The 20,000-nt window shown below is 43.8% G+C and overlaps 2 protein-coding genes across 4 annotated transcripts in view; both read right to left on the bottom strand.

Moving 5' to 3' along the window:
* The window catches only part of ola1 (Obg-like ATPase 1), an 8,828-nt gene extending 6,332 nt beyond the window's left edge, over window positions 1-2,496 (bottom strand). Inside the window, exons 1-3 of one of the 2 annotated variants that reach the window (XM_063212641.1) lie at window positions 2,397-2,496; window positions 1,574-1,671; window positions 668-811 (exon numbers count right to left, since the gene is read on the bottom strand). In XM_063212641.1, the coding sequence (XP_063068711.1) occupies window positions 668-811; window positions 1,574-1,671 (242 nt within the window). In that variant the 5' untranslated portion in view covers window positions 2,397-2,496. Of the gene's footprint in view, window positions 1-667; window positions 812-1,573; window positions 1,672-1,766; window positions 1,949-2,396 lie in introns of those variants that run through there. The other variant, XM_063212640.1, reaches the window with a different exon arrangement.
* A 2,230-nt stretch (window positions 2,497-4,726) lies between these two features.
* gpr155b (G protein-coupled receptor 155b) overlaps window positions 4,727-20,000 on the bottom strand; it is a 25,767-nt gene continuing 10,493 nt past the window's right edge. For both annotated transcript variants that reach the window (XM_063212059.1, XM_063212060.1), the window contains exons 9-17: window positions 16,029-16,113; window positions 15,193-15,283; window positions 14,605-14,824; window positions 13,741-13,830; window positions 13,068-13,192; window positions 12,200-12,295; window positions 11,152-11,216; window positions 7,812-7,949; window positions 4,727-7,175 (exon numbers count right to left, since the gene is read on the bottom strand). In XM_063212059.1, the coding sequence (XP_063068129.1) occupies window positions 7,127-7,175; window positions 7,812-7,949; window positions 11,152-11,216; window positions 12,200-12,295; window positions 13,068-13,192; window positions 13,741-13,830; window positions 14,605-14,824; window positions 15,193-15,283; window positions 16,029-16,113 (959 nt within the window). In that variant the 3' untranslated portion in view covers window positions 4,727-7,126. The remainder of the gene's footprint in view (window positions 7,176-7,811; window positions 7,950-11,151; window positions 11,217-12,199; window positions 12,296-13,067; window positions 13,193-13,740; window positions 13,831-14,604; window positions 14,825-15,192; window positions 15,284-16,028; window positions 16,114-20,000) is intronic.

Below are 20,000 nucleotides of genomic sequence, written 5' to 3'. Positions count from 1 at the left end.
ACACGCGTTTACCATTTGCAAACAATCTCTGGCTGCGCACTGTTCAACCTCTGATTGTTGGAAACTGCGTCACTTAAAAATTGCGCTCACATGGTTAGCTGGTTAGCATCTTGCCCCTCCTCACATCGCCAATGTTTGTAAACGGAAAACCTATGTATGGAGGTGTAAGGGTTTCCGCATACCGGCTCCGACAAAGTGCTGAGCACTGCTCCGCAAAAGTTTGATTCCATTGTTTTCCATTGATTAGAGACAATTCTACTTTGTCGGCGCCGCCCATTGACTATCATTGCTATGTTTGTGTGAAATTGGATTTGGGGGTCGAAATTATGTCGGAGGCGAAAGTGCTGTCGGAGCCAATGTGCGGCCGGCCTAAGGGTGGGATTCGAACCTGGAACCCTTCAATCCAACTCCCTAACCATTAGCTGCATTAGTTACATAGGAAATAACCACACTAACTGAGGATTGTGGGCATTCAGTTATACACATAACGGAAAGGTCACACACAATACAAGTGTGTGTGTGTGTGTGTGTGTGTGTGTGTGTGTGTGTGTGTGTGTGTGTGTGTGTGTGTGTGTGTGTGTGTGTGTGTGTGTGTGTGTGTGTGTGTACAGAATCCATCCGTGCCTTGATGTGTACAACTGTGTGCGCATGTGTCACACCATCTCACCTGGCCGGCTTGTGGAACTGGCAGAGATAGTCGTAGCGGTCATCGGGAATGGGCACTCTGCTCTCGTTGGGGTCGATGGTGCAGAAAGGGAAGTTCTCTGCGGCCGCCTGGCTTTTGGTCAGAACGTTGAAGAATGTGGACTTTCTGCAGTGAAGAAACGAAAGCTCACTACTCGGAACATTGCATTATAATAGATGTGGGCCCTGCCGTGGCCTAACGGTAGGGCACTGGGTTACTAAGCTGGCAACGCGGGTTCGATTCCGGCCCGGGTCATTTGCCAATCCTTCCCAGTCTCTCTCTCCCCACTCATTTCCTGTCCCTCTGAAACGGTCCTATCACAATAATGGCATAAAAAGGTGGATTCAGATGACATCACATTGCTAGGGGCAGTCATGTCCAGCTCCTTGAAAGCACAGACACGTGTCGTCACATGATTCTGCAGTCCAGCCAATCAAAAGTGAGAGTTAATTCGTCAACCTGCTACCCTAGTTGTATCAGTGAATGTGAAAAAAAATGTTGATATTATTATGTCAATTTTCAGCTTCCAAGCCATCCCTACCCTTTACTCAGTAAGGCATGGTACACACATGCACCTGCGGGGTAAGTGAGCACAGGCTGTAATGGTATACTTCAGAAGCAGAGTATTTATGTAACATTGACTAAGTCACCACACCGCTGCCAAACATGCAGCATGAAGTGGTGTGCAAGCCCCTTTCATAAATGAAATTTCATAAATGAAAGCTCATCAATGACAGCATAGAGTAGGACCGACATCAAGGTAGTCTGCTGACATGTAATGGCTTTTTGTGGCTATCCTATCAATACAAACATGCATGGTGTGAAATCTTGGCGGCTGACTCTTTGGCTGAATGTTCAATGTTTGCATGTCACGGTCCACTCACTCACCCCACGTTTGGCAGTCCAACGATGCCAATTTTCAGGGAAGTCCCAAAGCGTCCGATCAGGGTCGGTTGTTTTGGTGCCTCTCCCTTCTTTGGGGGCATCTGCAAAAGCAAACTTAAGTTAGAACAATAACAATCCGACCTGTCATTCACAGACACCAGTGAAAGCAGTGGAGTTCCTCAAGACACGGACACACCTTTTTAGGAGCCATGACTGTGAGTTGTAAAACAACCTGCTAGCTTAGAACATCTACTACTTAGCCAAGAGTTGGGCTAATTAACGTCACATTTCAATGAGGGGGAATAAGGCGAACACGTTGCCTGTAACCGCGTGGCTAACGTCAGTAATTCTGCCCGGTTGTCATTTCGCTGCACTGTACTGGTACTACCCCACAGCAGTGAGGTCCATCACCGCACCAAAAATAGACCTAGCATCTGTCAGGAGCGTAAGATGAACTGGCCGCCACGATTACGACTATGAATAACACCTACCACAGTTCCTCACACCGGTGGCTTCTTTATTACATGACATGGACACTCTCGGCCTAGTGCTTGGGTCATACGAAGACACTAGTAGGCTACAACATTTCGAGGGAGTCCCTGTAGTTCTAGCTTTGTCCATTCCACCCAGCTGATTACACATACACATGGAGGACCTAGCTGCACCTAGCACACGGCCGTGCTACTCATTCATGGAGGGACGAGGTTAGCCGGTTAGCCCTATTCACTTGTGGCTAGAATAACTAGTCCTCTGAACAATTCTGCTACCCAAACGATCTCCAGCTGAAAGGTAATACTATAATAATTAATGTGCCCATACAGTTCACCTTTGAATGATGATGTTTCTGTTGTTAGGGTACAAATCCAAGCCTGCTGGCTTGTACACACGCCAGTCTACACTTCGGAGGTGGCTGGGAAAGGAACCACATACCGGAAGTCAGACTATTCTGTACAATGCCATTGGTTAAACAAAAAGTGATGTGATGACGTCGGCTGAAATCTGCATCAGAAAAAAAGCAGTTTATGATTGCTGCTGACTCTAACTAACTTCATGCAGGGCTGGACTCTGATGAACCGAGCAGTCAGGTCCGACGGCCTAGTTTTCCTGCCAGAATTAGGACAAATAGAGCCCCACATTCCCACTCCCTGACCAGTCCAACCCACCAAACATGCAGGGCTATTCAAATGGCGGCCCCGGGGCCAGATGCGGCCCTTGGACAGCACTGCATGGTTCCCCACAAGCCCCTTGAAATACAGAATCGTTTTTCATATTAGAGATAAAAGTATGGGTTCCGTATCGAGGTGAAATGGGACACGGGACGTTAAAATGCAGGAAATTACAATGCAAAATTGAACCCCCAGACCCCCACTTCAATTAAGTCTCCCTTTTTTTCCATTGACAGTCAGCAGCCATAATACATAGGCTGTATGTAGTTCGGCCCCTGTACTGGGAGGAATTTGAAAAACTGGCCCTTGTTTTATTGAATAGCCTACCCCTGACTGCATATAACATAGTGCGTAGGTCTAAATAGTAGGCTACTACACTGTGTGCAGAATTATTAGGCAAACAAGTTTTTTGACAATATCGTCCATTTTATGCATATTGTCCACCACCACCCTTTATGGACATGAACACCTATTGGATTTAAGCATTTCAGGTCATGCATATTGGTATAATAAGAGACAGTGTGATCGAAGGAGCCCAATACCCTATATCAGGGCAAAATTAGTGTGCATAATTATTAGGCAACTTTGTTTTCCTCTGGGAAAATGAGCCACAAAAGAGATCTAACAAACTCTGTAAAGACTATAAACAATTTTGAAGTCTTCTAGAGGGGTGTGGCTGTCTTGAAATATTGGTCACATCCATCTAATGCACCATTACAAGCCATCAGTGTCACATGACATGTGCTCACAAAGTAACTGCCAGATTGAGAAGAATTGAAGATGAAACTACCACAAAACTATTACCCTGCAGTGCTGGTATATTCCAGAACTGAAATCTACATTGACTGTCCACAAGAACCTTGTATTCAGCACTCAGAGACATGGCCAAGGTAAAACAGGCTGAAACCTGAAGACCACTCAACAAGTAACTTAAGTCAAGACTGGGTCAAGAAATGTCTTTAGACAGTTTTTTCAATGGTTTTATGAACTAGTGAAAGTGACTGTTAATGGACCAGGTTGTTCAGCCTATGGCTAGATCAGTAATGTGCACACTCAGATCAGTTGCTGAGTTCCACTCAAATACCAGCAGATTACTGCATAAATACCATTGTCTTCGTAAAAGATGCAATTTTCTCCCTCTAAAAGAGCCAGCCATGGGTTCGTCCACCCTGTCTGTCAAGAGTCACTTTCCCAAGTCCATAAAACCTTTGAAAACTTTGTCCCCAGGTACTTTTGCCCCCGTTTTGACTTAATTAACTTGTTGAATGGTTGTGTGGTGTCACCCCTTCTTACCTTGGCCATGTCTCTGAGCGCTCAATGCCCTGTTTTTCTGGACACTCTGTGTTGGTTTCTGTTCTGGAATATGATAGGACTGCAGGGTAATGTTTTTTTTGTACTTTCAGGTTAAATTCCTCTCAATGTTTGGCAGTGACATTTCTTAAGAGACTGATGACTTTGCAACGGTGCATCTGATAGTTCTGTGCGAACATGACCAACATCTTGCAAATTTCAAGACAGCCACATGCCTCTAGAACACTTCAAAATTGTTTATAGACATTTCAGAGTTTGTTAGATCTATTTTGTGGCCCATTTTCCCAGAAGAAAACAAAGTTGCCTAATAATTATGCACACCTGATATAAGGCGTTGGGCACCTTCGACCACACCCCCATCTTATTATACAAATATGCATGACCTGGAATGCTTAAATCCAATAGGTTTTCATGTTCATATAGATTGCTGTTGGAAAATATGCATAAAAAAGACAAAATGGTCAAAAAACATGTTTGCCTAATAATTCTGCACACAGTGTATATGGCATTGATTAGTTTAAATGTCAAGTATAAGTTAATCACATAATATTGCATGTCAAAAAAAATAAACACCCCTTTTTTTGGCAATTCATTCCCATCAGCCCTTACTCACTGGTTCAAAATGTACATTCCATGTTTGCGAAAAGAAATGTCAAATTGCCACAAAGTTTGACAGCTTTACAATTTTAATAGTGGTTCTTGGAAAGGGGGATGGAAGAGAATTTACAGTTACGGTTACATTTGTAGGTTAAGATTTCAGTGCAAAAGTTAAGGATACCTCATGCTATAACGGCAAACTCATGAACAAAGCCGTAGGCTTCAGGTAAGTGGTCATCCATCTCAGTGCAATAACTGGTAACAGTGGCGTTTGAACATTCTCCTCAAGAACAACAGGAGAGGGAAAAAAACAGTACTCATGTCAAATGATGATTATAAACATGCATGTGATGATACCCCATACAGCATACAGTATCTCACCAATCACACAGTGATATTGCACCCACACTGGATCATACAGCATTTACCAAAAAAACAAAAACAAAATCAAAAACAAAATCAGCAGCAATTTAAATGGCGTGATTATCATCATCATTCACTCACAGACTGCCCATCTGCAATCCAACCTCTTCCCTGGGTATTCTACCCCAATGGTTCATTTCATTGGCCCCAAGATCAACACTGTTGGGGAAAAATACAGCAAAACGTGAGCATGGGAAAACACAAGGAAGGACCCAAAACATCTATGGCATCATGCGAAACAAATACATATCACATTACACGTAGGAGTTGTTACTAATTAGTCCCTGAGGTTCAGTGACGTTCACGACTACGCATGGACTGTCTTGCACTTATTCAACAGAAGGGGGAGCCCTGTACCCTTTTTTCAACCATTATTTATTTTTAAAATTAATTGTGTAATTAATTTAATTCTTCTCAACAGTGCTCTGCCTCTGCAGCCCCCCTAGGGGCGTGCGTTGAGGATATAGCTGTGTGGGGGCAATTCTTAGTTGCCATTGGGGGGCATTAGTCCATTTGGTTTATTAATACTAAGGCTCACGATGAGGTCCAGGGGTGGGGTTATTCAAAAAAAGGTTGAGAACCACTGATTCAACTTGTGTGTAGATATATATTAAAGTTGGGTTTGAAATTCAGCTCTCCAGCGGGACTCTTCACAGAATATCCCATGATAACGATGTCTAACCTGCCATGGTTATTGGCACATTGGTGAAACCAGGTCTTCAGGTTTCCTGTCAGCTCTACAGCCGTTGTGTAATTGGTGATATTTAGAGTTAATGATGAGGAACTGAAGAGAGGAATCCAGCAATCACAGAGGATGTCGGTAAAGCATTCCTCCAAAAATTACACTCACTCTACCCACAGTTTTCCAGTACACACACACACCTATACACGCAGACTACTCAGATGTACACATGAACACACACATACAGTATAAATCGGAGAAAAAAACTGCTTTGGGCAAACACACACTCCTATAATGTACAGCACATATGAATTTGTCGCACACAGAAAAATAACACACTGGTTCAGTCACATGTTCCACATCATGGGCAAAAGGCACCAAAACCCATCCTGATACAAATCACTGGCACAACACGCACAACTCTCTCTCTCTCTCTCTCTCTCTCTCTCTCTCTCTCACACACACACACAAAAACACACACACACACACACACACACAAGGGACACTGCAGTGCATAGAACCATTGCAGTAGTGCGACATCACCGATCACTCCTCTTACTAGTGAGAAAGTGTATAGGACAACAAGGGGCAGTTGTAGAAATACAGCAACAGGTGCATTTGTGCGTAAGTGTCCATACATATGAACACTAGATACTGCGTTGACCACTCTTTTGTAATGGAACAAATGGCTGACGTAAAATCACTGCCATTTCCAGCCGGTATATTGCTGCCATCAATCGGTGACAAGGCAATACGCACAATTATCCTGTAGGTGGCAGTAACATATGAGAAATATCAGGAGATACTGGCCCAAGATGGTGGCGCCCTGGGTTGGGCCACGCCAAAAGGATGAACTCGGCATCTTGTGTTCATATCTATGGTAGGTGTCCAGTAGTCATTCTGTAGTTCCTGCAGTTTTTTTTGGGACTTCAACAACAATTGCATAACATACACAGTATATTGCATGCAAAAAAAATAGACGTTTCAATCTAAGTACAAGCTCGCGGCTTGAATCTTGGCCTCAAAAGTCTTGTGGTGTGTGCAGCTCTGACACCACCAAACTCATCGCCCCCCCACATCAAGCTCACATGACACAGGGTAACATTCTAAGTGTGTCGTTGTCGTGGTTGTCATGGCAGAAGCATTCCGGGTGGGCGGTGAAGACGTGACAGAGCGAGTTGTCGTGGAAACCCAGCCGACAGCTGACGTTCCGCAGGACACCCCCCTGCAGCAGCCGCGTGCCGTACAGTGCGGCTCGTCCCCGGTCGCCTGCCACTCCAGCGCGCAGCAGCCAATCAACCAACTCGCTGCCTGCGAATGGGCCCGCCTCTGGCCGGCCCGACCAATCGTAATCGTGGCACCCTTTGCACCTGCGCATCAAAGGAAGGATTCACCCACCGGTCCGGGCATTGATTCACCCGACCCACTAAAAAAATGGTGAGGAGAAGAAACGAGGGGAAAAGTGAGAGAGAGTGAGAGAAGAGGACGGAGAGATATAAAAAGAAAAGGGTGAAGGAAATGATAGTCAGGTCATGTGTCACAGAAACAGACATGAGAACTAAGAACAGACACCGTGCCAGCAGAGGAAAAGTGCAGGTGTGTATCACTGCTAGTGCAGACTACGAGACCAAAGGAATGTGCAGTGTGTGTGTGTGTGTGTGTGTGTGTGTGTGTGTGTGTGTGTTCACACGAGGACACAGCATCAAGAAAAGAAGATGCAACACATTTCAGTGTTGGCTGTGTGTGTGTCGAAGGTTGGACGACAATGTGTGTGAGTGGGTGTGTATTTTGTATGTTTTTTTCATGCATAAGTGACATTGAAGAACTTGTGCAGAACACAGAAGGTAGAGTGCTCAGGGTTTAGGTGACCATCTTGACGAATTTGAAGTTGTGCCACACACATAATAATATAACACACAGGCAATATTTTAATACAAATACATTTAGGTACACACACACACACACACACACACACACACACACACACACACACACACACACACACACACACACACACACACACACACACACACACACACACACACACACACACACAACTGACCTCCTCTGTCTCACGATGTCCTGTACGCACTGGTCCTTGTGGTAGCGTACAAACTGTGTGCAGGTGAGACGAATCTCCTCTCGAGCAGCTGTAGCCGGAGGCTGCTCAGCAGGCTCAGAGCCCCACAGAGTGGCCAGTCTGGAGGAACGAGAGTAGAGTATCATTAATTAATCCAGTCTGGACCTATGACAGTAGAGTAAAGAGTACAGTATCATTTATTAATCCAGTCTGGAGGTATGGGAGTAGAGTAGAGAGTAGGGTATCATTTATTAATCCAGTCTGGAGGTATGGGAGGAGAGTAGAGAGTAAAGAGTACAGTATCATTTATTAATCCAGTCTGGACCTATGACAGTAGAGTAAAGAGTACAGTATCATTCATTAATCCAGTCTGGAGGTATGGGAGTAGAGTAGAGAGTAGAGTATCATTAATTAATCCAGTCTGGACCTATGACAGTAGAGTAAAGAGTACAGTATCATTAATTAATCCAGTCTGGACCTATGACAGTAGAGTAAAGAGTACAGTATCATTTATTAATCCAGTCTGGACCTATGACAGTAGAGTAAAGAGTACAGTATCATTTATTAATCCAGTCTGGAGGTATGGGAGTAGAGTAGAGAGTAGGGTATCATTTATTATTTCAATCTGGAGATATGACAGTAGAGTAAAGAGTGGGGTATCATTTTTTTAATCCAGTCTGGACCTATGACAGTAGAGTAGAGACTAGGGTATCATTTATTAATCCAGTCTGGAGGTATGATAGACGCACGCACGGCGCACACACAGTACATGATAGAGAAGCCAGTCTGCACATATGTATGACAGAAATACACGCAAGCATGCACACGTTAAAGGTGCACTGTGTAGGATTGTGGCCAGAGAAGGTATTGCAACTATGTTTGGACAGGACCAAAGAATCGTATAGGAGAGAAAGATATGAAGAGCTCTTTTCCAAAATGAGATATATCCATTTTATAGAATGTTGGGAAATTGACATTTTTGTATTGGGCATTCCATTGAAATGCATTGCAAACTGCATTTTTATAGAGGTTTAAAAGTATGTTCTCAAAACATTTGAATGGCAATATTTCACATATAGATGATATGACTTCTTAACAGTCAATTCCAATATTAAAATGCAAAAAGTCAATAATGGTGGATATAGCGTTTTGGAAAAGAGCTCTTCATATGTCAAACTTCGTCAATCCAATGCAAAGGAGTGTGTTCCAATTCGGTCTCGTAGCCCCTTAATGCACGTCGTACCTCCTGTGGCACGCTGTAATAGACATCAAAAGTGAAGTACTATAGAACTACACTACTATGACAGTGCACCGAGCCTTTAGTAATACACTACGACTTGGTCATTGCCATTCTGGTAACAGCTCATTTATAATGCCGTGTCTTAAGGGGCTAAGGGGGTGTTGTCCCCTCCTCCTCCCACTCTTTTTTTCACAAGAAGTGGATTACCGCCATCTACAGCTCTAAGGGAACTCCATTTATTCTCAACCTCAAGACTCCGAAGGTCTCCTAAACGAAGGTCTCCTTAAGGGGCGTTCACCCGACATCACAGGCGCTTAACCATTAGGTTCTGCGGAACTGTTCTGACACAACTAGGTGCTGTCTGGCATGCATTTCGATACAACAGGGACTAGAACTGGGCCAGGTATGATCAGCTGCTGCAAGTAGCCGTGACAACACTGTGCTTTCGCGGCATGGTGAATAGCAGTAGCGAAAGAGTCCTAATGTAAACGATAAGTTATACTCATTACTCACTTGGCAAGTTGTCTTGTGAATTCAAATTGTATATTGAAGTTGGACTGTAGATTTTAGCCGTAGTATAGCCTTCCCTCTGCCTGACTGAAGTGCATTCGCAAACCAGGAAGCAATTAAATGAACATTAGTCCCGTCGTCGAAAAAGTAGGCTACTTTCTGGGGATGTTTATCATAATTTCTCAGCGTGCTTCATCTAAGGCCCCGTGAAATCTAATGAAAGTAATGCTCCTCTTGTCTGCATGTCCAGGTGCACGCCATGGTAAAAAAAAAACACAGGCAAGTCCTCATCAAAACCAGTTACTCATTACTCCATAGTCTTGTGAATTGTAGGCAATTGGATATTGAGGTTGGACTGTAGAGCGTAGATTTTAGCCGTGGTATTTGTAGCCAATTCCCTTCGTGCATTCGCAAACCATGAAGCAAATAAATAGCAGACATCCCGTTGCCTAAAACTACGTTCTGTGAGATGTTTACCTTCACAGCGTGCACACTTCTAATGCGCTATGAAATCAGTAAGACGGCCGTGCAGAGGCTCGCGAATGTGGAAGCAAATGTAAACCCATACACGGCTAGAAAAAAATGAACACAGAATAAAAGCAACCTGTCCTACGCTACGGAGACCTCCCATATGAAAAGATGTGCAATGAAAAGGATTTAATTTAATGCTAGCCAGATGCTGTGCCTTGTGACTTTTTTGCATGGTGCGTGTTCATACTGTATTTCTAAAAAAAAAAAAAAAGCCCACACGATAAATGCAGTCAGCACAAAAAACAATTCCTTGACAACTCCTTGGCCAGACTGGAGTTACTGTAAAGAACATGATAATTGCTTGACCAATTTTCTGTCTAGTCTACTGTAAAAACTGGTGACAGAAAATCCATGTTGATTTTTTTAACGCGCGTGGGTGGGGATAGATGTTTGCACATGCCGCTAAATCCTAACACAGGGCAAAATCTAGCTTAGTTCCACTGGAACCACGTCTGTGGCGATTGTATAATCGCCCGTTTTAGCTGATGGTGGGTGCGTATGGGTGGAGTAAATGCAAAAAAAAGCCAAAACCACGCCCCAGCAGTGGGGAGGGCCGTTCTAACAGGGCTAGTGTTAAGACCCTACACATGTATACCGGAAAAGAATGAGCCTAAAGTATCTTTCTCTTTTGACAGGACGTTTTGCAGCGAAAAATGTCTATTCCTGTACAATCAGAATGGCGGATCCCCCTTTACATGTATGAAAAGTGCAATTTTTCAAGTCATAATGAATACTTAGAATTTGATGGTGGTGTGGTGGTAGGTATTCGTGAAAAAGGTAACATTTGTGAATGGGCAGCATGAATTCTGGAAGGAAACTACAAAAATATTACAAGGTGCACCTTTAAGTTATATGAAAACATACAGTACATGCATTTCAGATAGACATAGACAGGTGGGCAGACACGCATGCAAAGCTCATAGAAAAAACACATCTCAGATTAACACACATACTGTACATACAATCAAGTTTTTGAATGCCTGATCAGAAAGACCCACATAAGGGGTCTGACTGATTCTCACTGCAAGTTTTTAACATTACCTTCTTTTGAAGGGAGAGATGATGAGGTGTTCATCCAGCCCAAACAAACCAAAGGAGATGAATCCCTGCAACAGAAGGAGATTAGATTAGATAAAACTTTACTGTCTGTTACAAATGAAACAGAAAATTGTCTTTGGCCTGGCGTCAGTGATTCTCACAGACATTAGACAAGAGTTGACAAAACAGGACAAAAATAAGACAAGACAATACATGCATCTCTTGTTTTTTTATGTATAAGAAAAGGATGTGCACACTGGCGTGCTAAACCGGATACAGTTATTAAAGTAACAACAACCATAACTGGTTTCAATGTAACTGAATGAGCAGGATACATGTAGGTGCAGGAACAGGAACTAGCATGCTCTTATGTACAGCTGGTGCAAGGCATCTGACACAGCATCCACTTGTTTTTGCCAAAAAATAAACTGCCAAAATTGAGTACATTACCAGTGTTACCTGAACCAAAAGTTGAAAACTGTTATAGGAAGAATGCTTAAGGCCTCAGCATATGCTTGCTGCAGGATACGCATGCCCATGCACATTTCATCATGCAGGAACGCGTTGCCATGTGTATTTTATGTCAGTTCTGTGCATGGTAGAACACCTGACTCAAGGTACATAGGCAGCTGCATATGGTGCCATATTGAGACAGCCAGGAGAGGTGATCTTCTGAACTTCCATGTTGAGGTCACAGTAAGGTTGGGGACCCCTGCAGTTGGCTATGGGCGCATTCCAAAATGCGACCTTGCGTCCTACACTTGTGCTTATGGCCTCGTACTAGAAAGTAATATGTCATGATGACATCACTGACAACAGCATTATATTTCAATATCTCGCAAAAGATCATTGTTAAGTCATTTTCTCATTTGCAAACTGGATGGTGAAGGAAGAATAGTCCCCCAAAAATTGTTTTAACTTAAATGTTTTCTCCACGGAGGTGGAGCAAGAAGGCGGGGCGAGGCCACAAGCACAAGTGGAGCACGCAAGGTCACATGTTGGAATGCATTCTATGTGAATTGGTCACAATATGGAGGAGGAGTCCACCTACCTGCCCGTAGTTGGCCACCGCACAGAAGAACTGGAGCTCCAGGTAGAGGCGTCCGGGGTCTTTGCTGAAGAGCCACCACATACAGCTGGACAGGTTCTGGAAGACACAGGGACAAGCAAGACTCAAGGACTCCACTTTCATATCTACTAGCCAGGCCGTGCCCTCCTAGTGACGCAACACCTTCAGCGTTGCTACTAGTCAGGTCAAGAGCAATGCAAGTACTTTCTGAGTTCCCGAAAAATCGGGAACTCCTCCCACTTTGGCGGGAAGCCAACAACCATTAGCAAATCAAGGGAGACGGGTCAACCATGCTGTTTGGGAAATGTTAATTGTTATGCTCTTGGTCAGACCAAGTCTCGAAGAGATTTGAAAGTCGATGATAATCAGGCTAATATCTACGGTATTTACTATGTCAGGGTGGTTTACTGTATTTAGTCACAACATACAGCAGGGCAGGTTCAGGAAGACACAGGGACATTACAAGCAAGCAGTCTGAAGTTGTGATGAGAGCAAGACAAAGTGTCAAAAATAATAGAAATGTTGCAATAATAGTGTAATACAGTAATGCATAATGCAATGTGGTTCTTGTTCATGGACGTTAATAAAATAGAACAGAACAGGACGGAGTGGAATGAAATAGAATAGAAAGGAAAAACTTTATGACAATTCTGAAGTGTCTCAAAAGAGAAGTTGTTAGCCTGTTAGCAACTTCGGTAGTTGCCAATGGGAAAATGCATCGAAAACAGCAAAGTAGCTAATGTAGATAGCAACTTTGGTTTTGAGAAATTCACCCCTGGTTCTTTCCAATAACTTTCCTGTCACCTCTTGATAGATGAAGGCTAATGCACACAGGGTGTTGGACACTTACAGCCAGCAGCCCAACGATGAGCAGCAGACACAGCAGGGCATGGCGGGCCACCTGCCTCTCCTCTTGGGCCCGCTGTGCACTGGGGGCCTCCCGCAGTGCTGCCACCGCCTGGCCTGGAGTAGAAACTAAATACAAGAGAGGATAAAGGCAAAGTGTACTGTGTATACTGAAATGAAATGAAATCTTCTGTCAGACATTTAGAAACATTTGACAATAGCCTGAAGTACGTAGCCTAAGTATGTGCCATTAGCCTATTAGCCTATTAGCCAATAGCCTAAGTATGTGTACACTTGTATTGTAAATCATACACTTTTTCCATTCCAAGTCAAAGTCAACTGTACTCTTTATTTGCTGTGCAACACTGAGCAAAGACAGACACATCAGAGGCATGCACCCACCCCTCAAAACACACACACACACACACACACACACACACACACACACACACACACACACACACACACACACACACACACACACTTCATTCTGTGATACCACGAGTGCTAAATATACACCCAGTTACCGAAAGTCCTCAGCAGCTAAGGCACACACACAGGAAGTGTGTGTGTGTGTGTGTGTGTGTGTGTGTGTGTGTGTGTGTGTGTGTGTGTGTGTGTGTGTGTGTGTGTGTGTGTGTGTGTGTGTGTGTGTGTGTGTGTGTGTGTGTACGTACCTGGGTGGTTTGACGGGGTTGTATCAGTCAGATGGCCCACAATCATATCAGGCATGGGCTGGGACTGGGCACGCTCAATAGGTGGCTCTTCTACTCAGAGAGAGAGAGAGAGAGAGAGAGAGAGAGAGAGAGAGAGAGAGAGAGAGAACACATTAACATACAGCAAGCAAGCCATCCATAGAGAACGGCCACAGATACACACAAGATTATGTATACAACATAGGTGCATAACGGTGTGGTGTGTATGTTTACATTTTGCAAGAATACAGCATGAATAATGCTAGTAGATGTAATAGTCAGTACACACACACACATGGTTAATCAGGTCCAATACAGGCATACTGCTGATACAGGAGTCATACACACACACACACACACACACACACACACACACACACACACACACACACACACACACACACACACACACACACACACACACACACACACACACACACACACACACACACACACACACACACACACACACACACACACACACACACACAGTTGATCAGATGTACTGATCATGGCTCTACATTAACATTTTCCATCACCAGCCAAGATGGCTAGTAGATACTGATTGCACTAGTCAAGCACATACTCACTAATGGGTCAAACTGGCTAGTAAGTCTTAAGTCTTTTCCACCAGCCACACTGAAAGTTTACGTGCATTTGGCCGGTTGGCTGGTGTTAATTTAGAGCCCTGGTACTGATGCTGATACAGGAGTCCTACACAGGCGCGCGTGCACACACACACTTACACACACACACACACACACACACACACACACACACACACACACACACACACACACACACACACACGCACACACACACACACACACACGCACACTCCTATACCTCCATTGACACTGCCCAGCGTAGGTGCGGCTGGTTCTGCAGAGCTCCTCCGGTCCTCCAGGTCGGAATAGGGCCTGACGTCAGCAGTGGTGCCCGACATGGAGCTCTGGTCCAGGGCCTGGTAGCGCTGCTCCTCCTCCTGGGTCCCCCGGCCCAGGCCCAGCAGGGAGAGGCCGCCCAGGGCTATGCTGCACAGAGACACCGCCGCCGTGCTGGCAATCTGGGAAGGGAAGGGATGAATCAGTCGGTTAGTTAGGATTTTTAGGATACGTTTACGTTTGTTTACATTCATGGCCAATTATGCATCTGTGGCTATGCCATGGCCAGTACAGGTAATAAAAATTCACTTCACATGAAAAATCAACAATGACATGAATAATTGAACAAATACATTAAATACGTTTGGCCACATCAATACATTTGAAAAAGTTCAAAACCTTTAAAGGTGGGACCTCATTGGATTTTTAGGATAAGATTGTTTTCACAGTCCTTTAACATGTCTCGTTTCGCTAAAACATATAGCATATATATACAGTATGTACTGTACTTTGAAAGAACATATAGCATATTCTTGCCAAAGTTATTCACCTGGCTACTGCCATAATAGAAGGCAGGGTCTATTGTGTCATCCATGCGCTCTCCAACCATCAGAAGCCCTCCAACAGTCAGGAAAGGAACGCTGAGAGAGAGAGAGAGAGAGAGAGAGAGAGAGAGATGAAAAGAGAGTTTTTATACAGCCTGTTTTAACCCATTTAAGCCCGATGCTGTGTATACGCTGCATTGACCTAGGTGCCTGAGGGACATAAGGGGGGACATTTTTTTATTGAATATGTGGGCATGAAGCCTCGTGCCCACATATTTAACAGTTTTTAAATGCAACGTATCTAATGTTTTTATGTGCTTCAAAGGCTGAGATATTTATATTTGTATAGGCTAAGGGCACCTTTTCCCAACAAGGGCTTAGGCATTCAGCAGGCATTTTTTACAGTTGCCGTAGGCTTAAATCGGCTAAGGTTGGGAAATAATAGTGCATCGCTTTAGCAAAGAAGTTGCAACAAGTTCACAAACCACGACTGAAGCAATTTTGGTAGCATTGAGATAGCATTAAGGGTGAAATGTCAGGAGTCAGCCATTCTTAAACAAACAGAACCCCCTAACGCTGTGTGTGTGTGTGTGTGTGTGTGTGTGTGTGTGTGTGTGTGTGTGTGTGTGTGTGTGTGTGTGTGTGTGTGTGTGTGTGTGTGTGTGTGTGTGTGTGTGTGTGTGTGTGTGTGTGCGCGCGTGCATCTATTTGTTGGGGAAAAAGCAAACCACTTGGTGTAGCATTAAGATCGAAGTGTCAGGAGTGAACCTGTCAACCTAAAGCAAGCAGAACTTGTGTAATATCACAAATGATCGTGTGTGTGTGTGTGTACATTACTCACCCCCATCCCACAAACACAAGGATCGCAGGCCGAATCTTCATCTTCTCATTCCTCTTCATCAGAGCCAGAGAGAAGGCAATCAGTCCTGAAACACACACACACACACACACACACACACACACACACACACACACACACACACACACACACACACACACACACACACACACACACACACACACACACACACACACACACACACACACACACACACACAGGTTAGGAGGAGCTTTAGGATGGTTGACTCCACACTTCAACCTTAATGCTAAACCTAGTAGTTTGCCCACCCCCTCCAACACTCAAACACACACACACACATGCGCACGCGCACGCACACGCACACGCACACTTGGATGGGTGTTTGTGTGTGGTTTCAGAATTCATTGGAATGATTTGCTAAGACTTTTGACATTCACAGAATAAATTATTACTCAGTTACTCGGTGCCCGAGACCTTTAATTTAGGCTTCGTCTTCAGTTCACCTTCATAGTACTGAGGTGAGAGGTCAGGAGTTTCCAGGTAAACACAACGGCGGCAACACGACTAAGCAACAGAGAACTGCTGGACGGTGCAGCAAGAGCGATACAAGCGACAGAAGCGACAGAGTATGCCCGGTAAAAGCATACAAAGTCACTGAACCGCATCATAGTTCATGTTCATAATATTCGCTAAAGTCCAACTACAAACAGTCTCTTCAGTCACTCAAATAGCCTCTAGTCGTCCAAATGGCTTTTTCCTTCTGTCGCCAGCGACCCCATACAAAGTCAATTACTTCCGTCGCCAGAGTCGCGTCTGGTCTATTCGTGCCATTTCACCTGTCCGCAGCCATGGGTTTAATGTGAATGATGAGATGTCCGACCTCTCCACAGATCTGTTCAAGGTCAGATACTCGAGGTATGTGCAAGTGCGGGAGGAAAATCCAGTTTAACGTCTTGAGACCTATGACGCCTGGAAAAACAGACCTGAAAAATCTTGAGGCCGATTTTAGCAGAACCCCCTAGATCAGTATTCTCCAAATGGTGGCCCACAGGTCAAGTCCGGCCCAGACATGGCAAACATGTGGCCCGCCATGAGGGTGGAGCAAATGAAAACATATACTGTATGTGTGCTATCTGTGGCCCTAAGCTTCATCTGTACTACATAATGTGGCCCTTGGAGAAAAATAATTGGAGACCACTGCCCTAAATCTTTTTTCTGAAAATTCAACAATAGTGTCAACTGTCAGCACCTCAATTATTGATTACTCCCTAGGAGTAATCCCACCCTAAGGTAAAGAAGTTATAATGGCAGAGATGTGGACTTGTGACTTCAGTCAGACTTGTGTCACACGTTCAAGACTTGAGACTTGACTTGAAGAGTGTTCTTGAGGCATCAGCAGGCATCAGGTTTCAGCACCATGTGGTTTGAAGTCCATTACGACCGACCACAATGCTAAGTATGCAAGCAGAAGGCTATCTCAGGATCAAACCTCACTAAGAAAAACAGAATTTTCATTTGACAACAAAAATGTCCCTATAGTTAGGGAAAGATATGGATATTTTGGGAAATCTGTGAACTAATTTCTTACCAATAGATTTTTTTACCATGTGTTCTTACAGGTGTCTCGACACACCTCACAATTTATCCACGGCCAAATCCAATGGGAATTTCCGTGACACCCCGTCAAAGTTGGGGTGCACAGAAGGCCTATGTAAAAATTGGAACACTGCAGATTGGGGGGAAAGGATGCATAATGGGTCATAACTTCTGAAGTAAACTACATACAGAGACAAATGAACACATTCTTCCATACATTACTGACCCAGTGAATTCAATTGAGGGGTATTTTTGGACATTTGACCACATTTGAACCCTGTTTTTGGTCAAAAACGGCAAAAAATGGCTTTAAATGTGTTGAAATGTTCAGTTTTTTAATCATATTTCCAAGTTGTGTCCGTTATAACCACTTGCTCTTCATTTCTCATTTACAGTATGACAATATACTGTATATAGTCTGGGTTTGATTATTCTATTAGTATTAAGCTGAAATAATAATCCAAAGTTTACCATTTTTAACCCTTTAATGCCCTAGACTGGAACCCAGAAAAAAGGTTGCAGAAGGGGCCATAACTTCTGAAGTAAATTACATACAGAGACAAATTAACAAGTTTTTTCCATACAACACTGACCCAGTGAATACAATTGAGTGGTTTTGGACATTTGACCACATTTAAACTGCGCTTTTGGTCAAAAAAGGCCAAATAAATGGCTTTAAAAGTGTAGAAATTCAGTCATATTTTCACGCTTTATTGCATCCGTTTTCACCTCTAGCTCTTTATTTCTCATTTAAAGGATGACAATACACAGAATAAGGTATGGATTTGATTATTTTAATGGTATTAAGCTGAAATTATACCCCAACGTTTCCATTTTTAACCCTTTAATGCCCTAGACTGGAGCCCGGAAAATCATAAAAAATTGTCTAGGGCATTAAAGGGTTAAAAATTGTAAACTTTCGGTTATTATTTCAGCTTAATACCAATAGAATAATCAAACCCAGACTATATACAGTATATTGTCATACTGTAAATGAGAAATGAAGAGCAAGTGGTTATAACGGACACAACTTGGAAATATGATTAAAAAAATGAACATTTCAAAAACAGGGTTCAAATGTGGTCAAATGTCCAAAACTACCCCTCAATTGAATTCACTGGGTCAGTAATGTATGGAAAGTTTACTTCAGAAGGTATGACCCATTATGCATCCTTTCCCCCCAATCTGCAGTGTTCCAATTTTTACATAGGCCTTCTGTGCAACCCAACTTTGACGGGGTGTCACAGAAATTCCCATTGGATTTGGCCGTGGATAAATTGTGAGGTGTGTCCAGACACCTTTAAGAACACATGGTAAAAAAAATCCATTGGTAAGAAATTAGTTCACAGATTTCCCAAAATATCCATATCTTTCCCTAACTACTAGTGCTCTGAGTGTCTCACATGTCCAGAGGCACATGTTTCAGGAGAGTTGTGTAGGCAACGGTCATTGAATTGGTAGGGACCAGCTACACAGTTACATTACACAGTTATGTTAGCTTGCCAGACTCAGAGAACGGCTGGAATTGCAGGACAATGGGAAAAACACAAACATATAATTCATGGGAAAGTGTTGCGATGTGGGCAGATTCGGAGTTTAAAATATTTCAACTTCCTGCGAGGCGCGTAAGCGAGAAACCAATTGGAATACAGCATTTCGAGTAACTGACAGTAGCCTACTTCTCTCTTTTGCATTGGCAGTTAAACTGGCGGGAATGTTTAGTGAACGTTCCATGAGCAAGTGGCGAGTAGGCAAGTGAGCGAGAAGCGAGTAATGTATGTCAATATAGCTTTAGTCTGTTTTATTTTTTAACACTAAGGTGGGCGTTGGAAGGATAATGATGAGGTCAAGGGGGCGTTGGGATGCTCATGATGAGATCAAGGGGGCAAGGTTGAGAGCCACTCCTTGAAGTGGTGGGGATAATAGGTGCGTTCGCAATCAAGCAAATATTTTTGAGATAAAAACGAGATCTGCTTGGTCTTAAAAAGGTGGGTTTGAAGCAAAGAAACTCGACAGAAGAACAATCTCTCAGGGGGAAATGCATTGGCCACGGTGTAGTACGGGGGCGTTGCCTGAGGACACGAGTGGATGGAAAATTAACTCCCTTGCGCATGGTCATCGGTCAGTGGGTGCGATGGATACAATCTCCGTACTCCCTTGCGCATGGTCAGTGGGGGCGACACCATGATGGATAATTTGTGGCCAAATTAACTGCAGCTGTTGGTCAGCAGTAATTGCTGGGGGTAATTAAGGACAGCTGACAAACATATACGCTGTCCTATGACCTGTTCCACACTCCGACCCTCGCGGAAGTGGCATTGCATGCTTCCCTGATGCGTCCAATACTGACCGTAGAAGAAGAATAAAAGTTCCGTACTCCCCTCGCCATCATTTCAT

The sequence above is a fragment of the Engraulis encrasicolus genome, chromosome 12 (assembly GCF_034702125.1).
Source record: "Engraulis encrasicolus isolate BLACKSEA-1 chromosome 12, IST_EnEncr_1.0, whole genome shotgun sequence".
NCBI classification, from domain to species: domain Eukaryota; kingdom Metazoa; phylum Chordata; class Actinopteri; order Clupeiformes; family Engraulidae; genus Engraulis; species Engraulis encrasicolus.
The sequence above is the reverse complement of the archived record's forward strand: the minus strand, read 5'-3'. Positions and strand labels throughout refer to the sequence as shown.